Here is a 21753-nt window from a genome sequence, read left to right as displayed (position 1 = left end):
ATTCAATTTGGACAACTGAAAAATTTTGATGTGATCAGTCACTAGAAAATGTTCAAATGGGGCCTGATTTATTCTGATTATACATAATAATAATTACACATAGTTCACACATATATGATGTAAACACAAACTTTTATTTTGGGTGTGATTAATTACGATGAATCGATTAGACAGCACAAAAAAGCGTTGTTTTCTTTCCACAAAAGATCGTATTTTTCTTTTGATTTGGGGTGAAATATGAACTGTTTTTGTGACCGCTCCTGGAGTTTTGGCACAGTTGTTACAGATGTTCTGACACACTGATGGATGTTTTAGTGGAAACTTGCACTTGATTGTTACCAGTTCTTTTCTTTCTAATACTGATATTCTGTCAATTTCACATTATTATTATTATTTTTTGTCTTGTTGAATGCTAATGTACTACTGGATGATTGTGTATTATTATTATTATTATTATTATTATTATTATCTTTCAGATATAACATTTCCTCCCTCCTTTTGCTTTTTGTTTTTCCCCCTCTTTCTTGTCCTGATGCGATGCATTTCAATACTGTATAATTCTAATCAAAGTTATTGACGGACTGATTGTCAACTATATCAGATGTAAAAAAGCTCTTTTTCCCCCCTTAATGTCTCTCTGCTAGAATTGATTTCAGAGAGATACGTATACAGTCTGCTCATCGACTTTTGGAAAGGATAGTTTTTCATATTGTAGACAAAGCTTTTGTAGCTCATGATCATTGCAAACAGAAATCTGCTGTCTAAATAAAATTATAGGTTGGACAGTAACTCAAGTTTGAAGGGTTTTCACTTGAATGCAGAATACCGTGGATCGACCTGTTGCTCCTGTGACCAGGGGCGGAGCCAGACGCTGTAAACATTCGGGGCTTAGCCCAAACCTAGGGGGGTCCGGGGGCATACTCCCCCGGGGAGATTTTTTTACTATTTACATCAGCTAAATGCACTATTTTCCAGGCTGTTTGAGATAATAGAATGCCTAAAAATCTATATACTATCTGGGAAAATTATAAGTTACTTTTAAAAAATTCAGCCAGTAGAGCCTACAACCTGTTTGGTATTTAACTGTTCTCCAGCTGTAGTGAATCCAAAACACCAAAAATGTTAAGGATGACTCATTTTAGCCCCTGGCAAATAAAAAAGGCAACTATTATCTGACTATGTTTAAGTTAGCCTGCATAGGTGAAATTAGGATTTGGTATAAACATCATTATTAATCTTTAGAGTTCAGTTTGGTTTACTTTGTGCTTAGCTGACAAACTTGCCACATCAGAATCCATGACCAATCAGATGTTGTTTTCGGCTGCAAACTTTCGCGGTTGGTTAGCTCTTCAAAGGAAATGCCCATATTTGGATTAGACAGCGCTGTGTGGGAGACTGAGAGCTTTATAATGACACCAGGCATGACATGTTTCTGTGAATGGAGACGGCACGGGAGCTCGCGTTAGAGTAACTTTGGATGATTTCAGGTATAAATCTAAAGGCGCACGGTGACAAAATATAATGAAATAACACCCTTAAATGTGTAATGTTGCCTTTTTTTATTGTGACATGAAAGCTTACATGTTAAGGGAGTAAACTGGCCCAAAATCTCAAAATTGACTATGTTTTCACCTGTCGTGTCTCGCCTTAATAAGTAAAACCTAACGTTAACTCTAGCTAGCCAGCAATTCAGTCATGTAAATCAAGTGTTACAACAGCGGATTCACAAACCTGCAACACTTTCGTCTGATGCATAATCTCTCTCTGGCCGGTGAGGTTTAGTGTTCCTTTTAAAATAAATGTGTAGTGTCCATGTTAACTATAGCTACGACGATGAAATACAAAAGCCCGCGCCAATCCCTGATGACAACGACGAAGAAGAAGATGTATATTCTTCTTCGTTAGTTTTTATTGGCTGTTGTTGGCATTGGCAAATAAGATGAGTGGTGTGCGACGCATTGCTGACTGCCACACACACGGTAAAGGAGCTTTTGTTTCATTTTATGTCGCTCCAGTCTGCAAGACTGAGAGGTAATGAAACAAAATTAAAACATTTTTTTTTTTTTTTTTTTACTAAAAGATTCGGGGCTTTTGACAAAACATTCGGGGCTTAAGCCCAAATAGCCACCCCCCCGCTCCGCCCCTGCCTGTGACGATGGTGTGATTTGTGTTATTAATATAATAATAATAATAATATATTTTATTTGTAAAGCCCTTTTCATAGTTAAAAACAATCCCAAAGTGCTAAATAATTATTATTATTATTATTATTAACACAATTATGGATAGAGAGAGGTATGTGGTCCACACACAAATCTTAAAGATTTTTTGTCTTAACAGGTTCCAACTGTGGGCTGTTTGATTTGCACATACTAATAAGTGTAAGTTACCATGCAAAGAAAACTTTAATAATTAAACTACTACTTTAGAATAATAACTATATGCCAGTAAGTTATAATGCACAGTTAATTTAGTTCACACTTGGCTTAATTGTTATCAGAAGAATCAGAATGATTAAATCTTTCCACAGTGCCTCTCTCCTTAAGGCGGGGTTTGTGTCGTCACGTGATGTGAGTGACAGCTTGACCGAATTTCTCCAGTCGGTTTCCGTTAGATTTGGGAAGGAGATGGTCAGAGTTTGTGTATTACAGATGAACAGTCTGCTGGGACCGCGATAGATGAGAGTCGACGAAATAATAAAATAATGCTTCAGCTGCCGTAACGTGCTTCACAATGGCCATCAGGGAATTGAAAGTTTGTCTGCTAGGGGTGAGTGTTGAGATTCCTCTGTCTTGTCTGCGGCTTCAGGACCCTGTGATTATTCCTGGTTCCTTTTCAAATAATTAACACCGTTTAGCTTTGACGCAAGTGCTCTTTCAGTCACGCGAAGCAACAAATAACTCGTTAGTATTTATCGAGAGAGTTGGCGCTAAAGCTGCAAGTGTTTTCGCATAAATTCATTCTTTTGGAATGTTTGCGGCCATGACGTCATCGCCTGCTGGGTACTGTCTGCGTTCGAAATGGAATTCTCGCGTACTGCGAAGTATATAGTGCATGTTGTTCATGTTACACTGAATACCCGGATGGCGTCAGTTACTTACTGCTTTATAACACCTTTGTGAGTTAATTCAAATAAACCTAAAGTAAAGACATTTTTCAACAAAACTGGATTTAAAATGTGTTCTGAGACGATAACGTGATGTATAATGAGGTCATGTGGCAACAATGTAGCACACTACATACAGTGTGAGCCCTTTAGTCGCATACTGTTTTACTTACTTTAAAAGAAAAATAGTATTGCAGTTTACTCTGTCTGTCTTATAGCCTACAGTAAGCAGTTAGTATTTCACTTTTCAAAAGCCACTATGACCTACTAGATCTGGATGGATGGATGGATGGATGGATGGACAGATAGATAACAGATAGATAGATAGATAGATAGATAGATAGATAGATAGATAGATAGATAGATAGATAGATAGATAGATAGATAGATAGATAGATAGATAACACAACTGTTTCCAACATTGATAATAAATCAAATCATCATATGAGAATGATTTCTGAAGGATCATGTGACCCTGAAGACTGGAGTAATGATGCTGAAAAATCATTATATTTTAAAGTATATTAAAATAGAAAAACATTATTTTAAGTTAAAAATTCACTTAAAATTTGATGGGGGGGGGGGGTGTGATGATGAGCATAAGAGTCTTATTTAAAAACAGTAAAATTAGTAATATTCCAAACGTTTAAATGGGTACATATTGTATTTTAATCTAATTTTCCATTAAAAACCATCTATCAGTGTTCATATTACTTCTGGTTAATTCGTCGCTGTAAACTAAAGGTGAGGTTAAGTGCATTGCATTATGGGATGCAGTATTCTGTACAGTGTCTTATAGTTGTATATTATAGCAAATGTAGGTCATCCAGGTATTTTATACATAGAGAAAAGTTCATGCAGGTACAGTCATTATGCTATTTGAAGCCATAATCTACTGTCTGCTCTGCTGCTATAAATGTTGTTATTTATCCCACGAGACACTCAACTTAACACACATAATCAAGTTTACACTTGATCACTGAGACACATTTAGATGTAGATATTTAATATTTTTGATATTTTATGATATTTCATTTTCTTACAGGACACGGGAGTCGGGAAATCCAGTATTGTGTGTCGATTTGTTCAAGATCACTTTGACCACAACATCAGTCCAACAATAGGGTAGGGGCATCTGTTCACTAATGACATAATTCTAGTGATTTACACATGATTGAGGTAAAGAAACACCACCGTCAGCCTATGCGCAACATGAGACCTTCTTTTTGCTCTGCTGGATGAATCTGTGTCTAAATATTCCTTTATGAGTCAAACCCTCCGGATCCAACACTCCTGTTTGGTTTTGAACAGCTGATTCAGGGTCAGTTTGGCTGTTTCCTCAGTTTCGTTAACATCAGCACATGGTGGGTTCTCTGTTGGACGAAAGAACAAAACAATATTTTTAGGTTTTTTACATATATATTTTTATTTTTTTGCACTGTTTGCACATTACACAGAAACTCTTGCAAAATATGTGCTTTTTTTGCATATATTAGTCATGGTTACTGTGATGTTATTTCCCCTTTGAATGATGTCTGTATTAAATTCATGTTGAGTTAGGGTATTGTGTAATTTTTACTACTTTTTGAAATTATTATTATTATTATAGAATTCATATATATATATATATATATATATATATATATATATATATATAAATTATATATTAAAAAATGTATAATAATTTCAAAAAGTAGTAAAAATTACACACACACACACACACACACACACACACACACACACACACACACACACACACACACACACACACACACACACACACACACACACATATAATAAATATACTGTACGCATACATTTTTAATATATACAATTTTTACCATATTTCTTATCATAATATGTATGTATAATTGTTTGTTTTTCAGTGCATCATTTTTAACTAAGACCGTCCCCTGTGGAAATGAACTTCACAAGTTTCTGATCTGGGACACTGCCGGACAGGAACGGGTGAGATTGTTTATTTTCTGTTATTCTTAGTATAGGTGTGTGCATGTTTTAGTTGGTCTCTAACCTTGTTTTTGCAACAATAATATTTATATTATTTATACTTTAGTATTTTCTCGGTTTCTGGTATTTGGATAAAATGTAAAAAAAAAATTAAAAATCACATCCTGCCTAATGTTGCCCAGCAAACAATGTTCACATTTGTGTTATTTCAGGAAGAAGTTATAATCACTAAAATTAATAAACATGAATAAAATAAAAAGCACAGACTAATGATTAGCCTACATCTGATTGCCTCATTACAATAGTCACGTTACAGTTACTGCTATCATAAAAATATACTTGCTTGTAAGTTTAAAATTCTACAAATGGCACATTTATCGTCCAATCAAATGTATAGAATTATTGAACTCCTATTGCGCTCCATCTCTTTGGCACACATCTAACAGAGCAACACTAAACTATACACGTTAACTATATCTTGCAAGTTATTTTGAGATCCTTAATATAAAGCATGGCTTTTGTTTAGGACAAATTGAATTATGCACTTAATTATGCAGCTCATTCGGTGTCTTCCGATATTTTTCAGATGCGCTCAAATCAAACTACTGTACATCTATATAAACGGGATTGCGTCGTTCCATAACGTTTATAAAATATACGAACTTGACATACCGCCCACCCTTATAATACTGCATACATTTCTGTTTAGTTAAAGATCTTTGAGCAGTTTCGTGCCTCTTCTTCTGTCTTGAATGTTCATACAACCACAACATTGAACTGGTAAAAGTAATAAATGAAGCACCGTCAGATCTGAGCTTATAACAACCACTCCATCCCATGATCCATAGCATTCAGCTTCTGTTCTCCACCCACAGACTCCTGTCGGTGTATCTGTGCCCTTTAATTCCCAACTTAAAGCTGTAGTTCATTCAAAAAAGGACAGTTCTGTCATTTATGTTTGGAACATCTTGTTGGGAGAGTAAATGATGACAGAAGTTTATTTTTGGATGAACTATCCCTTTAACACAATATTAGAAGGAGCAAGATAACTCTTACATCAGACCTGTCACATTGTCATCAGTTAGTATGAGAAATCACATTTAATTTCCATCTTACACACACACACACACACACACACACACACACACACAGAGACAGTTCAGGAGTTCACAGTAGGTGTGACTCATTGGGTGCGGTGGAAATGTGTGTGTGTGAGTTTGAAAAGTGCTGGCATGACTTTTTGTTCATGTCTGTATGTTCACCATTAGCGTGTGCGTCTGTTCAGATCGCTCGGAAAATATGCGTCTCTCTGTGAACTCGCTCAGATTGATCGTAATTGCCGTCTACTTCTTCACAGCAAATCTCCTGCATCTGCCTGTGATCCTTTATTGCTGATTTTAAACAGTGCCGTTTACAACAACTACATGCTTTTAAAAATGTGAGCTGTGAATTTCAGTGCAAACCTTTCCTTAAATATGACCAATAGCAATAGTGATGTTTGCCTTATTTAACACATAACATTTATGTTAATATAGTCATCAAAAGCTCCCAACATTGACAAAGTGTATGTTATTTTTCTCCAGTTTCATTCGTTGGCTCCCATGTATTACAGAGGCTCCGCAGCGGCTGTCATTGTTTATGACATCACAAAGCTCGTAAGTTGCATTATAGTGTGTTTGTGCAATTCATTTCCTTGTTACTAGATGAACATATTTAACTGTTTAAGGTGCAGCAGTATATGGAAATGTCACTTCGGTTGTTTGTTTGTTTATAATTATTGGAGAAATCAAGAATTTTGGAAAGAGGAATCACAAATGAGATCTCGTTTATATCTCAGTTGTTTCTCTTAAAGGGTTAGTTCACCCAAAAATGAAATGTATGTCATTAACTCCTCCCCCTAATGTCGTTCCTCACCCGTAAGACCTCCGTTCATCTTCACACACAGTTTAAGATATTTTATATTTAGTCCGACAGTGTATCTAAGTGTATGCACACTATACTGTCCATGTCCAGAAAGGGAATAAAAACATCATCAAAGTAGTCCATATGTGACATCAGTTAGTTTATCTCTTGAAGCATCGAAAATACATTTTGGTCCAAAAATAACAAGAACTACGGATCGCCAATGTCACGTGATTTCAGCAGTTCGGTTCAACACCCGATCCAAATCATAAATCAATACGCTGATTCACGACCATTTGAATCTTTATTTAAGGTTTGAAAACAAACGCGGAAGAAGAAAAGGCTGAATAAAGTCGTAGTTTTTGTTATTTTTGGACCAAAATGTATTTTCGATGCTTCAAGAGATTCTAACTAACTAACTGATGTCTCATATGGACTACTCTGATGATGTTTTTATTCCCTTTCTGGACATGGACAGTAAAGTGTGCATACACTTGCGGAGCTAACAGAGACTTCCACCATCAGCTGTTTTCTGTTCACCATCAGCTCTGTTTTCTGTTCTGTTTTCTGTGTTGGTTGATTGTTTGTAGTATTCTATATTTTTACTTGTTATTCATTTTTTGTTGTTAATCCCCCCCCCCCCCCCCCCTTGTTGCACTTTGAGATTCTTCGGAATGAAAAGTGCATTATAAATAAAATCTATTATTATTATTATTATTATTATTATTATTATTCTGTCCTGATTTATTCCAGGGGAGGGTCTAATGGTGGGTAAATGTATGTTTTTTTTAGATCTTTCAATCTAATGGATGAAATAAGCTCATGCAATTAATATATTAATGCACCAGAGAAAACAGAAACACAGAGAGCAGCAGCTTTCGTGTCTGCGCTGACAGCCACAAGATCACGCTTGAAGATCATCTTCAAACCAAACTTGGGTCTCCAGTCTTCAAAGTTTAAATCCCGTCTGGCTAGCACGCATCCCATTATGTACACACATTCGGTCAGGAGCGGATAGTACACAGGTCTTTTTCCCATGTTTCATTCCAAACCTATATAAGATTTTGAAACACAAATTAAGATGTTTTTGTCCTTCCAGTGAAAGTCCAGATAACCAAAGATCATAAAAGCTGGTGTAGGTCAAATAAATCCATATTAATCAAACGAGTCTTGTGAAGAGAGTGATCGCTTTATAAGATGAACAGCAGATTTGATTTAGGCTTTTGAAAGAAATTACATTTTAAACAAAGATCGATCATAGTGCACATCACATTAGAAACCTGAACTTTCAGTGGAACATTAGTACATTGAACCTCTCACAAACCAGAAACGGTTCATTAGATATATCTTAATTTGTGTTTCGAAGAGTCTTATAGGTAGGTTGAGTAAATGATGACAGTATGTTAAGTCTCTGATCTGTGAAAAAGCAGCTTGTGTTTTTGAGTTGCATGTTGTCTGATGTGTCTGGTTTCTGCAGGACTCCTTCCAGACGTTAAAGAAGTGGGTAAAGGAGCTGAAGGAACATGGGCCAGAGGATATAGTCGTAGCCATAGCAGGAAATAAGAACGATCTGGGTGACATCAGGTTAATAAAACCCTCTTCCCATCTCTGAGAATGTACTATAATCTCTGAAGTTTCTTTTTTAAAATGTGATAATTGTACTTGAATTCAACAACTGACCCTATTGACAAACAGAAAATTGCTTTTAATGTGCGTGATTCACAAGTGCATGTTTTTCCAAAGAAATTAAAATATAATAAGGTGTAATAACTTACAATCCAGTCAAATCCTACTGGATAAAGTCAGTGTTCCTGATTAAATATCCTATTTAACTTTACATTGTGGAAGCAAGAGGGTTTGCGAGTGCTGTTTCACTTTGGACATTCTTCAAAATATCTTCTTTTGTGTTCAACAGAAGAAAGAAACTCATAGAGGTTTTGAACAACATGCAGTAAATGATGACAGAATTTTCATTTTTGAGCGAACTATACCTTTGATTAATTTCCACTTAATTTTAATCATGCTTAATCACTTGTCCCTCATCATTCTCCCGACTGTTGGTCTCTGCGTCTCTATAATTCCACAACATTTGCAGGATTGGACACACCCCTCATGCCAAGCAAACCCTTAAAGATGTCTTTGAGCGAGCTGATTATTTACTTGTATTCATTTTTTTCTTCTTCTAGGGAAGTTCCAACTAAAGAGGCGAAAGATTTTGCAGAGTCCATTGCTGCCATATTTATGGAGACCAGTGCCAGAAATGCCGTTAACATAGAGGAGCTGTTCCAGAAAATCAGTAAGTATCACTAAAACTAGTGAAGTTTCCATTCCTGACCCACCGTAACAAACCCAAACACCATACATTAATAGGTACTTTTATTCATTTGTTTTTGACACAGTATCATCTTCTCCCTCATTAGCTCTCATTTTCCAGCTTTTAACAAAGCGTTCTCAACATATTACATTTGCCAGCAGCCATATCACCCTGTAGCCCAAGACTGGCTTACCACTTAAGCTAAGCAGGGCTGAGAAAGAAATCAATTGTACTAGCAACACGTCAGAGTTGAAAATACACTTTCAACAAATATCCATTACATTGTAATTTATTTTACAAAAAAGATTCTTAAATCAAGATGCATTTGCTTGAGATGCAAAATTACATAAAATATGAAGTCAGAATTAAGCGAGTTTATTCGAATTTTAGGTGCACAATGCAACTTTTTGTCCACTGGAGGGCGCCTATTCTAAACAAAGGCGTAGTTTGATGACGCCAAGTTTGAGCGCAGTATCTTGGGAAATGTGGTCTTCATCTCACAGCCGGTGGAAAATAGGACTCGGGCAGAAATCATGTTCATGGATGCGGTTATTAACGTTACTGTAGTGTGAAGCAGAGCAGGACAGAGTGTTGTGGAGGCACGGCCGCTGGAGCGATTGTTATACAAACACACGGCTCGCGAGCACCGGGACTTTTATTATGACGGGACGGGACACAGTCGCCGGGCGCCCGCAGTATTTCCGTGTTTCCGGTCATGAGTATAAGGTTAAGCAGCTCTGTTTATCATATTAGATAGATATAAGTGTGTTTAAAATGATGTTATGACGTTACTCTGTGCGTTCGCTCGGCGCTGCTGTGACATGTTCACACTGCTAAGAGTAAAGCGCTTCTGCCAAATAAAACTGAGGGTAGCGCAGATATGATGCGATTGACAGGCGACTCGCTCAAACGCTATGCTGAAACGTCCCGGTCCTTAGTTAAAATAGCGATTTTCTCACAATTTACAAATAGTTGGAAACATTTGGGATATTGTAAGTACTCAACTGAAAAAAAAATATAACACCGGCCTAGTGGTTTTTGGATATTTTACTGCAAAAATACTACATAGTGCACCTTTAACACAAATAATCATATATCTGTCAATGGGCTTGGAAGAAAATCCATTTAATTCAAAGGAAAATTTTCATAACTTATTGACAGATATTTGTTCTTGTTTTAAGCATTAACTCCATTTTTTTCAATATTTCATTTTATATTTGAATCTGTAAATACCCTGATTTAAGGAGGTTTAGATACATAAATACAGAGAAAAAAGTTTCCATTCATGCAACATTTAATGCCCTATTTTTATGAATATAAGACTTTCTGCTCTGATTTAAGACCATTTTAAGGCCTTAATTTATGTAAGGGTTCGACTTTTTTAAGATCTGCAGAAACCCTGCTTAATGTTGTGCTTACAGAGTTGAAAGGGTTGTTTGGGACACTATAAAGCAAGAGCCGTTTTAGTCATGGTAAAACTAACTTAAATAATAGTTTTTAGTGATGTATTGCAATTATAAAATGATTAGAATGGTAATTTACATTAACACACACACTCATGTATACACTTTGTACTTATTATAGCAATTACAATAATTGGGTAATAATTAGATACTAACCTAACATTAACCCATGTAGTTACCTTATTTTCTTACTTTCTTAGGTAAGTAACTGTAAGCACACGTACTGTAAAATTCATATTTTTAATTCAGCAATGATGCATTAAATGATCAAATACATGCAGCCTTTATGAGCGTAAAATACTTCTTTCAAAACCACTACAAACTCTTACCAACTCCAAAATTCAGTGCTTTGCACATTAATACATTTATGTGCTGAGTCGATGATGACACAATTCTAATTTTAACTTGTTGCGAATATTTCTTAGTCATCTTCATCACCTCTGTGTCACATCTGACATAAGTTTGTGTTTTGAAAGATTGAATTTCATTATGCTAGCGGCCACACTGTATTATCTATTGCAATCATATGCACACACACTAACAAGATAAGGTATAATTGTTCATCTGTGTGTAGGTCGACAGATCCCTCCGCTGGAGAACACAGACGCTGACAGCCACGATTCCTTTAAACTGACACGACAGCCTCCTCCCTCCACCAAACGCTGCTGTTAGACGTCCGCAGGTCAATACAAACACCCTAGAGCAGGATTTTCTGTGGGATCTGACACATAGATTGGGATCACATTAAACACATATCAAGGTGTGTTAATGTTAAAGATGACGATACAGTCCAATGACTGACAAACATGTTTATTACGGTAGAAAAAAACTGCAATTCTGCAGATGAACAGTTTTATACCAAGTCGTAATGTTTTCTGAGCAACTTTGAGAGGTGAGTTATCACAACTTGAAATAATTTTCATACAAAAAAGTAGTTAGCGCCACGTTTACACAATAAGAAGTGCCTTAGAAATGGCATTTTTATGTCGTTTTGATACCTAGTTGTAAAAACAAAAGCTTAGATTGGTTATTTTTTAATTTGGCTTTATCTGACCACTTACAATGACCTAGATTGACTGATGTAAGTGACATACAGATGTGCAAATATGTTGGTCACACTTTGTATTACAGTGTTCATGTTATTACTCTCCTAAAAATAAAGGGTCTTTATTGGCATCAATGATTCCATGAAGAACCTTTCAATTCCACAAAAGGTTCTTCTTTATATAACTTGTGGGGGAAAAGTTTTTTTTTTTGGATATTTAAATGCTCTTAAAACTAAGAAAAATATGTTTTTTTTTAAGAACTGTTCACTGAAAGGTTCTTTAGGGAACTAGAAATGGTTCTTCTATGGCATTGATGTGAAAACCCCCAATGTGGAACTTTTATTGTAAAGAGTGCTATTGCATAATAATAATAATAATAATAATAATAATAAACCACGTGTTTAATGTTGTGTAATTGCACATAGTTTTTATTTTTATTTTAGTAGTTAATTATATGGGCACTGTAAAATGAAGTGTTACAAATTTATTTATCCTGGGAAAGTGAGTCACGTGATGAAAATGTTGGTTATTTGTTAATCCTTTAACTTAAGTATTATGTGAAATATTTACCCCTTTATTAAAAGGAAAATGTGAGATCAGCCACCAGAGGGCACAGTTGGCTTTACTGTGAACACCCGATTTGTTCGTTCTTTTGCAAGCTTCTGCTTACCTGTTGCTGTCAATGGAAAAAAGATTGAAAAGACTCAGCTGTTCATTTTGATCCCACTAAAATGTCTAAAAATATGCGTTTTTCAATGTTTTTTAGGAACTGACAAAATTCTGTTCATCTGTTGAACAGGTAGGGTACAACAGGGCTAAAGGGACACCTTAAGAAAAATGTGATTTTCACTACTCCTATAGTGTATGAGGCAGAAAAAAATATGTGTATGTATTGACCATTTATGGGGCAACAGATTTTGTGAGAATAAATCATAAAAGTGGTTTATTTTGTTTCAAAAATGTATGAGGTTGTGAGGAAGGCACATATTATTGATACTAAGACGTTATTAAAACAATATTTTAGCTGAAGTATAAGTTAATACTTGTACAAAACAATCACTTTAGTAAAATTTGAAATATGTTCTGTTTATTTTAATAAAACAATTCATTTTTATTCAATAAATAGACTGTGATTAAAATATATAAAAAAATATTGAAACATTCATTTTTAAAGAAAGGATTCTGAAAGCATTGAAGGAGATCCTATAATAATTTAATATAGACTTACAGTAGAAACAATAAATTATATTTTATCATATAGTATGATTAATATGGTTTCATTATACACATGGTAATTATCTCTAAGGTGGACACTGACCCAGCATAATATATGATAGTTATCATCTGAATCTACCCATGTCATGTCAACAAATTGAAAAATCAGCTAATTATTTATCATGTTAATTATTGTGCCGTTCACCCCAACAGCAGGTGTGCCTTTAACTGCGGCAGGTTTCTGTGCCATCAAGGGGTTTAGAGGAAAATAAACTCAGAGGAGCCTTTTACACCAATGCCCCTTTAGCCCTGTTACACTCTATACTTATTAGCTGATCACAACATTTCCCCAAAACGTTTAAACACTGTGATTCTTCTAAGGGTAAAAGATACTTTAAAGGGTTACTTTAGTGATTTAGCATTAAGCTTTGTATTTAAACTAGGTCATTAATGTAGTAGAAATGTGAAATAATTTTTGAATTTGGTGCCTTCTAGACTGAGAAAAGACAGAAAATGTATTTTTCTCATGAGGATGAAAGACTACAACTCCCAGAATGCATTTGCTTCCCTGCCCTACGAGGCCGCTCCCAAAGCCACCGCTACTGGATTACTGGATCATTTGCCCACCGCGTACATATTCATAAAATCAGTTCAGTTAGAGAACAGACACTACAATTAAAAACTGAACATGTCTGTTCAATAAAATGTGAGTGAGCCGAGCGAGAGTCAGCACAAACGCAGCAAGAGTCAGATTACATTCATCACGAGAGCTGAGGTAAGCGCGTGCGCGGCAGTCGTTCACAGCGCGTGTTCAGTCAAGGTCATTTTCACTTCACGCCTTTTGGAAGCTTAACTTTCAAAGAAATTAATTTGAAAAGTTGAAACACTCGCTTTGCTCCGCACCGCTCCTCCGTTTCCATGAATGCCTGCAGCTGCGCGCTGAGCTGTGAGTGTGATCCCACTCCCATGCGCGGGTTTGAAACATGTGGAAATGGCTCCCTCTGCTGGCTGTAGTTTTTACCCTCTGGCCAAACAACCCTCAGATGACACAAAACGACGATATTTGCATCATCAGAGGATTTTTTCTAGAAATAAAATGCATAAATATCTCGTCTAGGGGGATATGAGGGGGAGAAAGCACGATCATTCGCATATACTCCAGGGTTTCTACTGATACAAAGCCATATTCTAATCGCTGAAGTAACCCTTTAAGCATCCTGACCAACCTCACAGCAATATTCACTGGGACATGACCGTTTGTTTGACGGACGGATGGCAGACAAGGGATTCTGCCATTGGTTGGGTCATTATTTTTGCAATCCCATTTAGTGCCTCAGAAATTACGCACTTCACCTTTAAAGCTAAAAGCATAAGAGCAGGGTAATTGCCTACCTTGGTGTGGCCGTGAGTGGAATGATTATCTCTGTAGTTTTTCAATTTTGTGATCAGAATCATCTTTTCTGTCAGTCACAGCTGGCAAAATCACACGTCTCGCATCACATGCTTGTATAGATCTAAGAGTTTTCATTTTGTTAATAAATCCTCATTGATAAATCATTATATGCAGTATAACATTTTGTATGAGTATATCTATATAATTATATCTTTTTTTCTAAAATAAACGTTAGATGGATTAAATTTAGCGTGGATTCACATAGATGCCTTAGCCTAGCAAATTCTCTGAATCATAGCAGAACTGGATAAGATCTCGTGATGATGGTTCCAATTATACATTTTGTAAATAACTCAATATTTGTACTTTTAAACTTAACTTTTGTTAGTTAACTTAATTGTCCTTGTATGTGATGTTGTGACAATGGTATCTAACACATTGTGTACCAGATGTCATCAATAAACTACAAATGTTTGCTTAAAATGTTTTGTATAAAAGTGTGTTTAGATTTGTGATTATTGCTACAGATTTGGACAGTGCTGAATATGTAATTAGTTTGGAAGATAAAAAGCACTAGCCTATAAATCTAGACGCACCCTAGCGGCAGCAAATTTAATCTGCCCGCGAGTGTCGTCTAGCAACTCTCAATACCCTTCTGAGCTGTATTCCTCTCAATCTGGACAGGCCAATCACATCGTGTATAGAGTCGGCGGGCGGGGCCTTAATGACGACGGCCGAGTTGCGCTTGCGTGCTTCTAGTAAACACAGAAACTGGTGAACGGCTGTCTTTCGAATCAGCTTTGACCGCGATTCTGGAAGACTTGGAGTTAAGCTTTTCTCTGAGAAAAGAACAAAGAACGGCACTGAAGTCATTCTTAAAAAGGGAAGATGTGTTCAGAGTTTAGCCGACCGGATACGGTGAATGTTTAATCTATCAACAAGCTCTTGTTTCACCTTCGTTGCTCTGGTTGGTTGTAGCGCTATCCTATCGTGTGCAGAGGGAGTTTGAAAGACAACCGTTTATCCACCCCTCGGATTGAGCTGTCAATGGTGAGTTTCCAGACCAAACATCTTGATGTGGGACTGGCTTGTCAGGCTAAAAAAGCACAGTATCTAGTGCAGAGGTTATATCCAGAGTTTACAGTTTAATATAATTTTATAAATCCCAAAAGGGCAATTTAGCACACAGCAGCTACAGCTGTCCAATGTTTTTCTTCTTCTTCTTCTTCTTCTAGTAAACTACAGATCTAAACTTTTCTCCGTGCCTACTGTATTTCAGCAGTAGTTTTTCCTGAGAAAAATATATGCTTCAGATAAATGTTTTTAGTGGTGTTTGGAACTGGTACCATTTGAACATTTTAATGGTGTTGACAGCCATGTTGACTGGATGCTTGTTAAAAACTAAATGAAACCACATTTGGCTTAACCTATCATTCAAAAGTTTGAACTCACTTAACTGAATTTATGTTTTGCAGGATCTTTCGCAAGTAGTTTTGTGTGCCTATGTTTAATTAATCTCTAATCCTTTAATTAACCATCTGTGTGTGTCTACACGATCAGGCATAACATTATTATATAACCATATTAGGCAGCAAGTTAACTTTTTTTTGTCCTCAAAGTTGATGTGTTAGAAGCAGGAAAAAGGAGGAAACGTAAGGATTTGTGCAAATTTGACAAGGGCCAAATTGTGATGGCTAGACGACTGGGTCAGAGCATCTCCAAAACTGCAGCTCTTGTGGGCTGTTCCCGGTCTGCAGTGGTCAGTATCTATCAAAAGTGCTCCAAGGAAGGAACAGCGGAGAACCGGCCACAGGGTCATGGGCGGCCAAGGCTCATTGATGCACATGGGGAGCGAAGGCTGGCCCGTGTTAATGCTGGTTCTGATAGAAAGGTGTCAGAATAGTTGCATATGGGGCTGCATAGCCGCAGACCAGTCAGGGTGACCATGCTGACCCCTGACCACCGCCGAAAGCACCAACAGTGAGCATCAGAACTGGACCACGGAGCAATGGAAGAAGGAGACCTGGTCTGAGGAATCACGTGTTCTTTTACTTTACGTGGGTGGCTGGGTGTCACTTACCTGGGGAACACATGATTTTTTTATTTATTCTTTAATGGATGAATTGGAAGGAAGAGCAGCAAACATGGAAGTATCATGAACTTAATGACTTTTCAACCGGTCCATCATTCACGGTTTATTTGAGGTGAGTAGAATCTAAATTGCACTATTAGTGATTCCTATAGGGGTTCCTCGGGGTTCAGTGCTGGGTCCTCTTCACAGTTTACACATGCATCACAGGGTCCTAGGCATACACATTTTTTGTATTACTGAGTATCAACTATACTTCACATTTTAGCACCTTGCTATATGGTTGCTAAGGTGTTTTGAGTGGTTGCTAGATGGTTGCTTATTTACCCAAGTTAAAGTCTGTGAAATTCTTGCATCCAGATATGGCTCGCCTTCCCTCTTCAAAGGATTTTGTTTTCCTTTTTTATTATCCCCTGGGTTGGAAAAGGTAAGTCTAACCCTTAGAAAAGCTAATGCACACAAAAGCTGTACAATTTAAGATAACATGTTTTATCCCAAATTGTGTGGCATGAGACCTAAGCAACAGCAATCTTAGGCTTGGTAAGCACCACTAATTAACGCTCTTCTTTTTCCATGATGTTTTTCCCATCATACAGTAGAGGAAGCCAACATAAGAAAGCTAAACAAGTATTTTTCTATGCTATATGTTTAATGTAGCAAACGGGGCTGTTTATAAACTTGAATGTACAAGGCTTGATTTTATTTTATTTTGGTGTAAATCTTATAATGTCAGAAATGACATACTAAGTCATAATTATGAGATTAAAAGTCTTTCTGTCTTGTTGTCATAATTTTTGTCATCATTTTGTTTTAGTACGTATGTTCCATAATTTTGATATACGTTTGTCATAATTATATTTCAACATTTAATTTAATGACTGAATTTGTAATAATTTACTTTTCATTAATGTTATACTCACTGAACAATGTGATGCAGCTTATTATGACTTTTTGCCTCAATTAAATTTTTTTAAAGGGCCATGAACTGCATTGTGTTCAAATATTTCCTGGTGTGCACTTATAATGTTAGTATGAATTTTTTTTTTTTTTTTTTTTAATTTTTTGTAATAATTTTGAAATCAAAGGCATTTTTCCTACTCTGATTTTAGACTCTGTAGAGGCGTGTCTGCTGTGAGACTTCAGTGTAAACGTCCACTGCTGTGATTGGCTAATATCTTTGCATATGAAATACATTACACTTGTTACTTATAACACGGTTACTTAAATGTCGTTGCATTACTGGTGAATTGTAAAAGTCTGTTTGCAAAGCCTACCAAAACTGAGACGGATTTGCCAAAGAATCCACAATGAAAGGTATGGACCAGTGATCCTGTATCGCTCTTCTCCTCATCATCTCACTAACACGCCGGTGGGCGGAGCCAAAGAGGCGACAAAGTGTCATAAATATGATTTAGTATGTCATAATTTACTTTTTATAATTTATAATTATGTTTTCCAAAAGCATTGGCAGAAACAGACTTCCATAATATGCCCTTCTTCCACATAGGATAGTTAGGAGGATGGTCTATTTCATTCCTGATTTTGTGAGCAGTGAGATCTCTATCTGATGGCTTTTACTTCATCTGCTAGGTCAAAGCTATGTCAAGCTCAACTTGATCTGATGTTCAAGTATTGTTTTGATTAGAAACCTTTGGAAACCCCTTGAAAAGGAAAGGAAATTGAACATTTTCTTGCAATTGTCTTGTTTCTGCCTGGAAAATAAAGGTTTTGTTCTGTGTAAATTACTCCTCGAGCTCAGCTAACTCTCTGACTGACCCCGCAGACTCTCTCTCATCTCAGGTAAAACGCTCGTAATACTCGAGTGACCTTTGTGATGGCCAAAGGTGACGCAGGTGTCCTCGGCCGGTGGGTGTTTGTGACAGGTTGACGTTTAGGTATATTACGCTCTTCTCCACACTTCGCTTTGTGTTTAACAGATCCACGTGCGGACGCCCACTGCTAGCCTGGACTTTCTCGCTGAGGAGACAAGTGGGCGATTGAAGAGAGGAGAGCGGAACAAAATAACTTGTGGCCAAATGTCAGTAAATCGTGTAGCCCGCATCACCATGGGAACGAGCTGGGAAGAGACAACAACAGTGGCGGCGGACAGGGAAGCAGGTTTCCACTGTGCAGTTTCCTGAGATGATCATTTTATTATTGTTTCACGGGGGTTCAGATGTTACTGTCATCTACGCTTTGTGAACACTGACGCCTTTTCTACCTCCACAAGTAGGCTACTTGAGAAAAAAATGGCCTCTTTTTTTGTGTGAGCTCTGCTTTTAGTAGAAGGTCACTGAATGAGTTTGATTGCGAGGCTTTGCAGAATGGCGTGAATGGATGTTTAAATAGCATTGTGTGCTTTGTGGCAGTAACCATTTAGATTCCGCTTTATGTAGATGTATGTGGACGTGCCTTCGTCCCTCCTCCTCCTCTTCCCAGAGTTCATCTGAGTGTGAGAGATCATTAGACCTGTTGTTTACACTGCTTGTTAAAATATCATACCGTGACATTTTCTCAAACATGTTTGGTGGCACCTGCACTTGTTCCAATAAAGGTTCCCAAATGGCAGAGCAAGTTCATGTGATGCCGATAGAGCTATAACCTTTATTTTAACCAGTGGTTGTCAATGTTTTTGTCTTGAAGCTTGATTTGAGCTTATTAATCCAGTATGCTCCGCTGTAATCATGATAAAGCTGATTTATTATTGAAAAAAACTGGGAGTTTCAAATCATGGAATTAGGTTATCTTTATCTTATTTGTTATATATTTATTTGCATGCTCAGTGTCTTTGGACCTTTGAAACAACTGCAATAATGTGGCAAAGTAATATAAAACGGTAATGTGATCATACCTGCCTGAAACTACTTTAAAAGTGCAGTAAGCAATTTCTGAGAAACACTCTCGATATTTGAAAAGCATAGAGATGACAAGGAAGAGCAAAAAAATAACAGGTACAGTACGAAAGAGTATATAAAAGCAAGATTTGGTTGTTAGTCTCCAGCAGCTGCAGGCAAACAATGACACTCATAACTGTCCTGTTACATGAGCTGACAATACAGCAGCAGCATATCTCAGCTCTGTGAAACAGCTAAACCAATGTTACGCATGGAACAGACACAACGCAACCCTGTTTTCAGGCTTTCCTGCTTAGTTTTATCCAGCATTGGAAAGCTTCTCTAATATTACACAGGTCCTAAAGCTCTTGTCTGATCATAACCCTTCTTTTTCCAGTAATATTCCTTTGAGCTTCTCTCTTTTGTAATGTCTCTCAGCCATCTCTATTTCTACAGTCTTTCTTCAAATCTCCCTCTTCTTCACTCACTCTCCTCCCCCACCATGAGTGGACACACCCTCTACTGCTGATTGGCTCATTCTCTCCCCCCTCATCATTAGTAGACACACCCCCACTGCTGATTGGCTCATTCTCTCCCCCCTCATCATTAGTAGACACACCCCCACTGCTAATTGGCTCACTCTCTCCTCCCTCATCATTAGTAGACACACCCCCACTGCTGATTGGCTCACTCTCTCCTCCCTCATCATGAGTGGACACACCCCCGCTGCTGATTGGCTCACTCTCTCCTCCCTGATCATTAGTGGACACACCCCCTACTGCTGATTGGCTCACTCTCTCCTCCCTCATCATTACTGGACACACCCCCTACTGCTGATTGGCTCACTCTCTCCTCCCTCATCATGAGTGGACACACCCCCGCTGCTGATTGGCTCACTCTCTCCTCCCTCATCATTAGTAGACACACCCCCACTGCTGATTGGCTCACTCTCTCCTCCCTGATCATTAGTGGACACACCCCCTACGGCAGATTGGCTCGCTCTCCTCCCTCATCATGAGTGGACACACCCCCTACTCCTGATTGGCTCACTCTCTCCCACATCATCATTAGTAGACACACCCCCATGGCTGATTGGCTCACTCTCTCCTCCCTCATCATTAGTGGACACACCCCCTACTGCTGATTGGCTCACTCTCTCCTCCCTCATCATTACTGGACACACCCCCTACTGCAGATTGGCTCTCTCTCCTCCCTCATCATGAGTGGACACACCCCCTACTGCAGATTGGCTCTCTCTCCTCCCTCATCATTACTGGACACACCCCCTACTGCAGATTGGCTCTCTCTCCTCCCTCATCATGAGTGGACACACCCCTACTCCTGATTGGCTCACTCCTCCCTCATCATGAGTAGACACACCCCCTACTGCTGATTGGCTCACTCTCTCCTCCCTCATCGTGAATGGACACACCCCTAATGCTGATTGGCTCACTCTCTCCTCCCTCATCATGAGTGGACACACCCCCTACTGCTGATTGGCTCTCTCTCCTCCTTCATCATGAGTGGACACACCCCCTACTGCTGATTGGCTCACTCTCTCTTCCCTCATCATGAGTGGACACACCCCCTACTGCTGATTGGCTCACTCTCTCCTCCCTCATCATGAGTGGACACACCCCCTACTGCTGATTGGCTCACTCTCTCTTCCCTCATCATGAGTGGACACACCCCCTACTGCTGATTGGCTCACTCTCTCTTCCCTCATCATGAGTGGACACACCCCCTACTGCTGTTGAACATGTTTTGGGGTGAAACTCTTGATACTCAAAGTGTAAAAACAAGGATGTGTCCATATTTGGATGTGTCTGATTGTTGTCTTGAACTGGTTTGAAGCCGTCACCCCTCTCTGTGATGATAGACTTTAGGTCTGTAAACACTACCATCACTGCTGAATGGGCCGCAGTTGGAAACCAGCTTTTGTTATTCGACAGTTAAAACGACATTATCTCAGATGTGCATAATACTTTCCGCAGTTAAAAGTACAGTCTATAATTAATACCTGGACCCCTCTATTTTTCCTCATTGTTTTATAGAGAGCACTGTGGGTAAAACCACCTATCGGCTTTTGCAAGATCATCTGGGCATTTGTATGCACTAGATGATGAAGACTTTTAGATGATGGAATAGAAATGAAAGCATACTTGCGTGACAGTAGCCTGGCCCGTGATGCATCCTGGGAAATTAGAGTGAATGTGATCATCATGGTACTTTCATAGCCCTAATGCTCCTCACCTCTCCAGGCAATTAGTTAATTGCATTTTAATGTTAAGCTCAGACAGCAGATGAGCGACAGAGAGCTGGAGGGAAGGAGGCTAATAAAACAGCGTACATGGGGATGTTGTGTTGAAAACAATTTGTGGTTTGCGTTAAAGAGGAGAAACTCATTTCTTTATTCAAGATCA

At 38.0% G+C, this 21753-nt stretch overlaps 1 protein-coding gene across 1 annotated transcript; it reads left to right on the top strand.

Moving 5' to 3' along the window:
* The first annotated feature begins 2586 nt into the window (after positions 1–2586).
* rab31 (RAB31, member RAS oncogene family) lies at positions 2587–14890 on the top strand. The gene is made up of 7 exons (XM_067452814.1): positions 2587–2769; positions 4152–4231; positions 4993–5074; positions 6658–6729; positions 8454–8560; positions 9163–9272; positions 11328–14890. Exons 1-7 carry the CDS (start codon positions 2734–2736, stop codon positions 11423–11425), a joined length of 585 nt encoding a protein of 194 aa, XP_067308915.1. The 5' UTR covers positions 2587–2733; the 3' UTR covers positions 11426–14890.
* Positions 14891–21753: the final 6863 nt, after the last annotated feature.

The sequence above is a fragment of the Pseudorasbora parva genome, chromosome 9 (genome assembly GCF_024679245.1).
Source record: "Pseudorasbora parva isolate DD20220531a chromosome 9, ASM2467924v1, whole genome shotgun sequence".
Taxonomy (NCBI): Eukaryota; Metazoa; Chordata; class Actinopteri; order Cypriniformes; family Gobionidae; genus Pseudorasbora; species Pseudorasbora parva.
The sequence above is the reverse complement of the archived record's forward strand: the minus strand, read 5'-3'. Positions and strand labels throughout refer to the sequence as shown.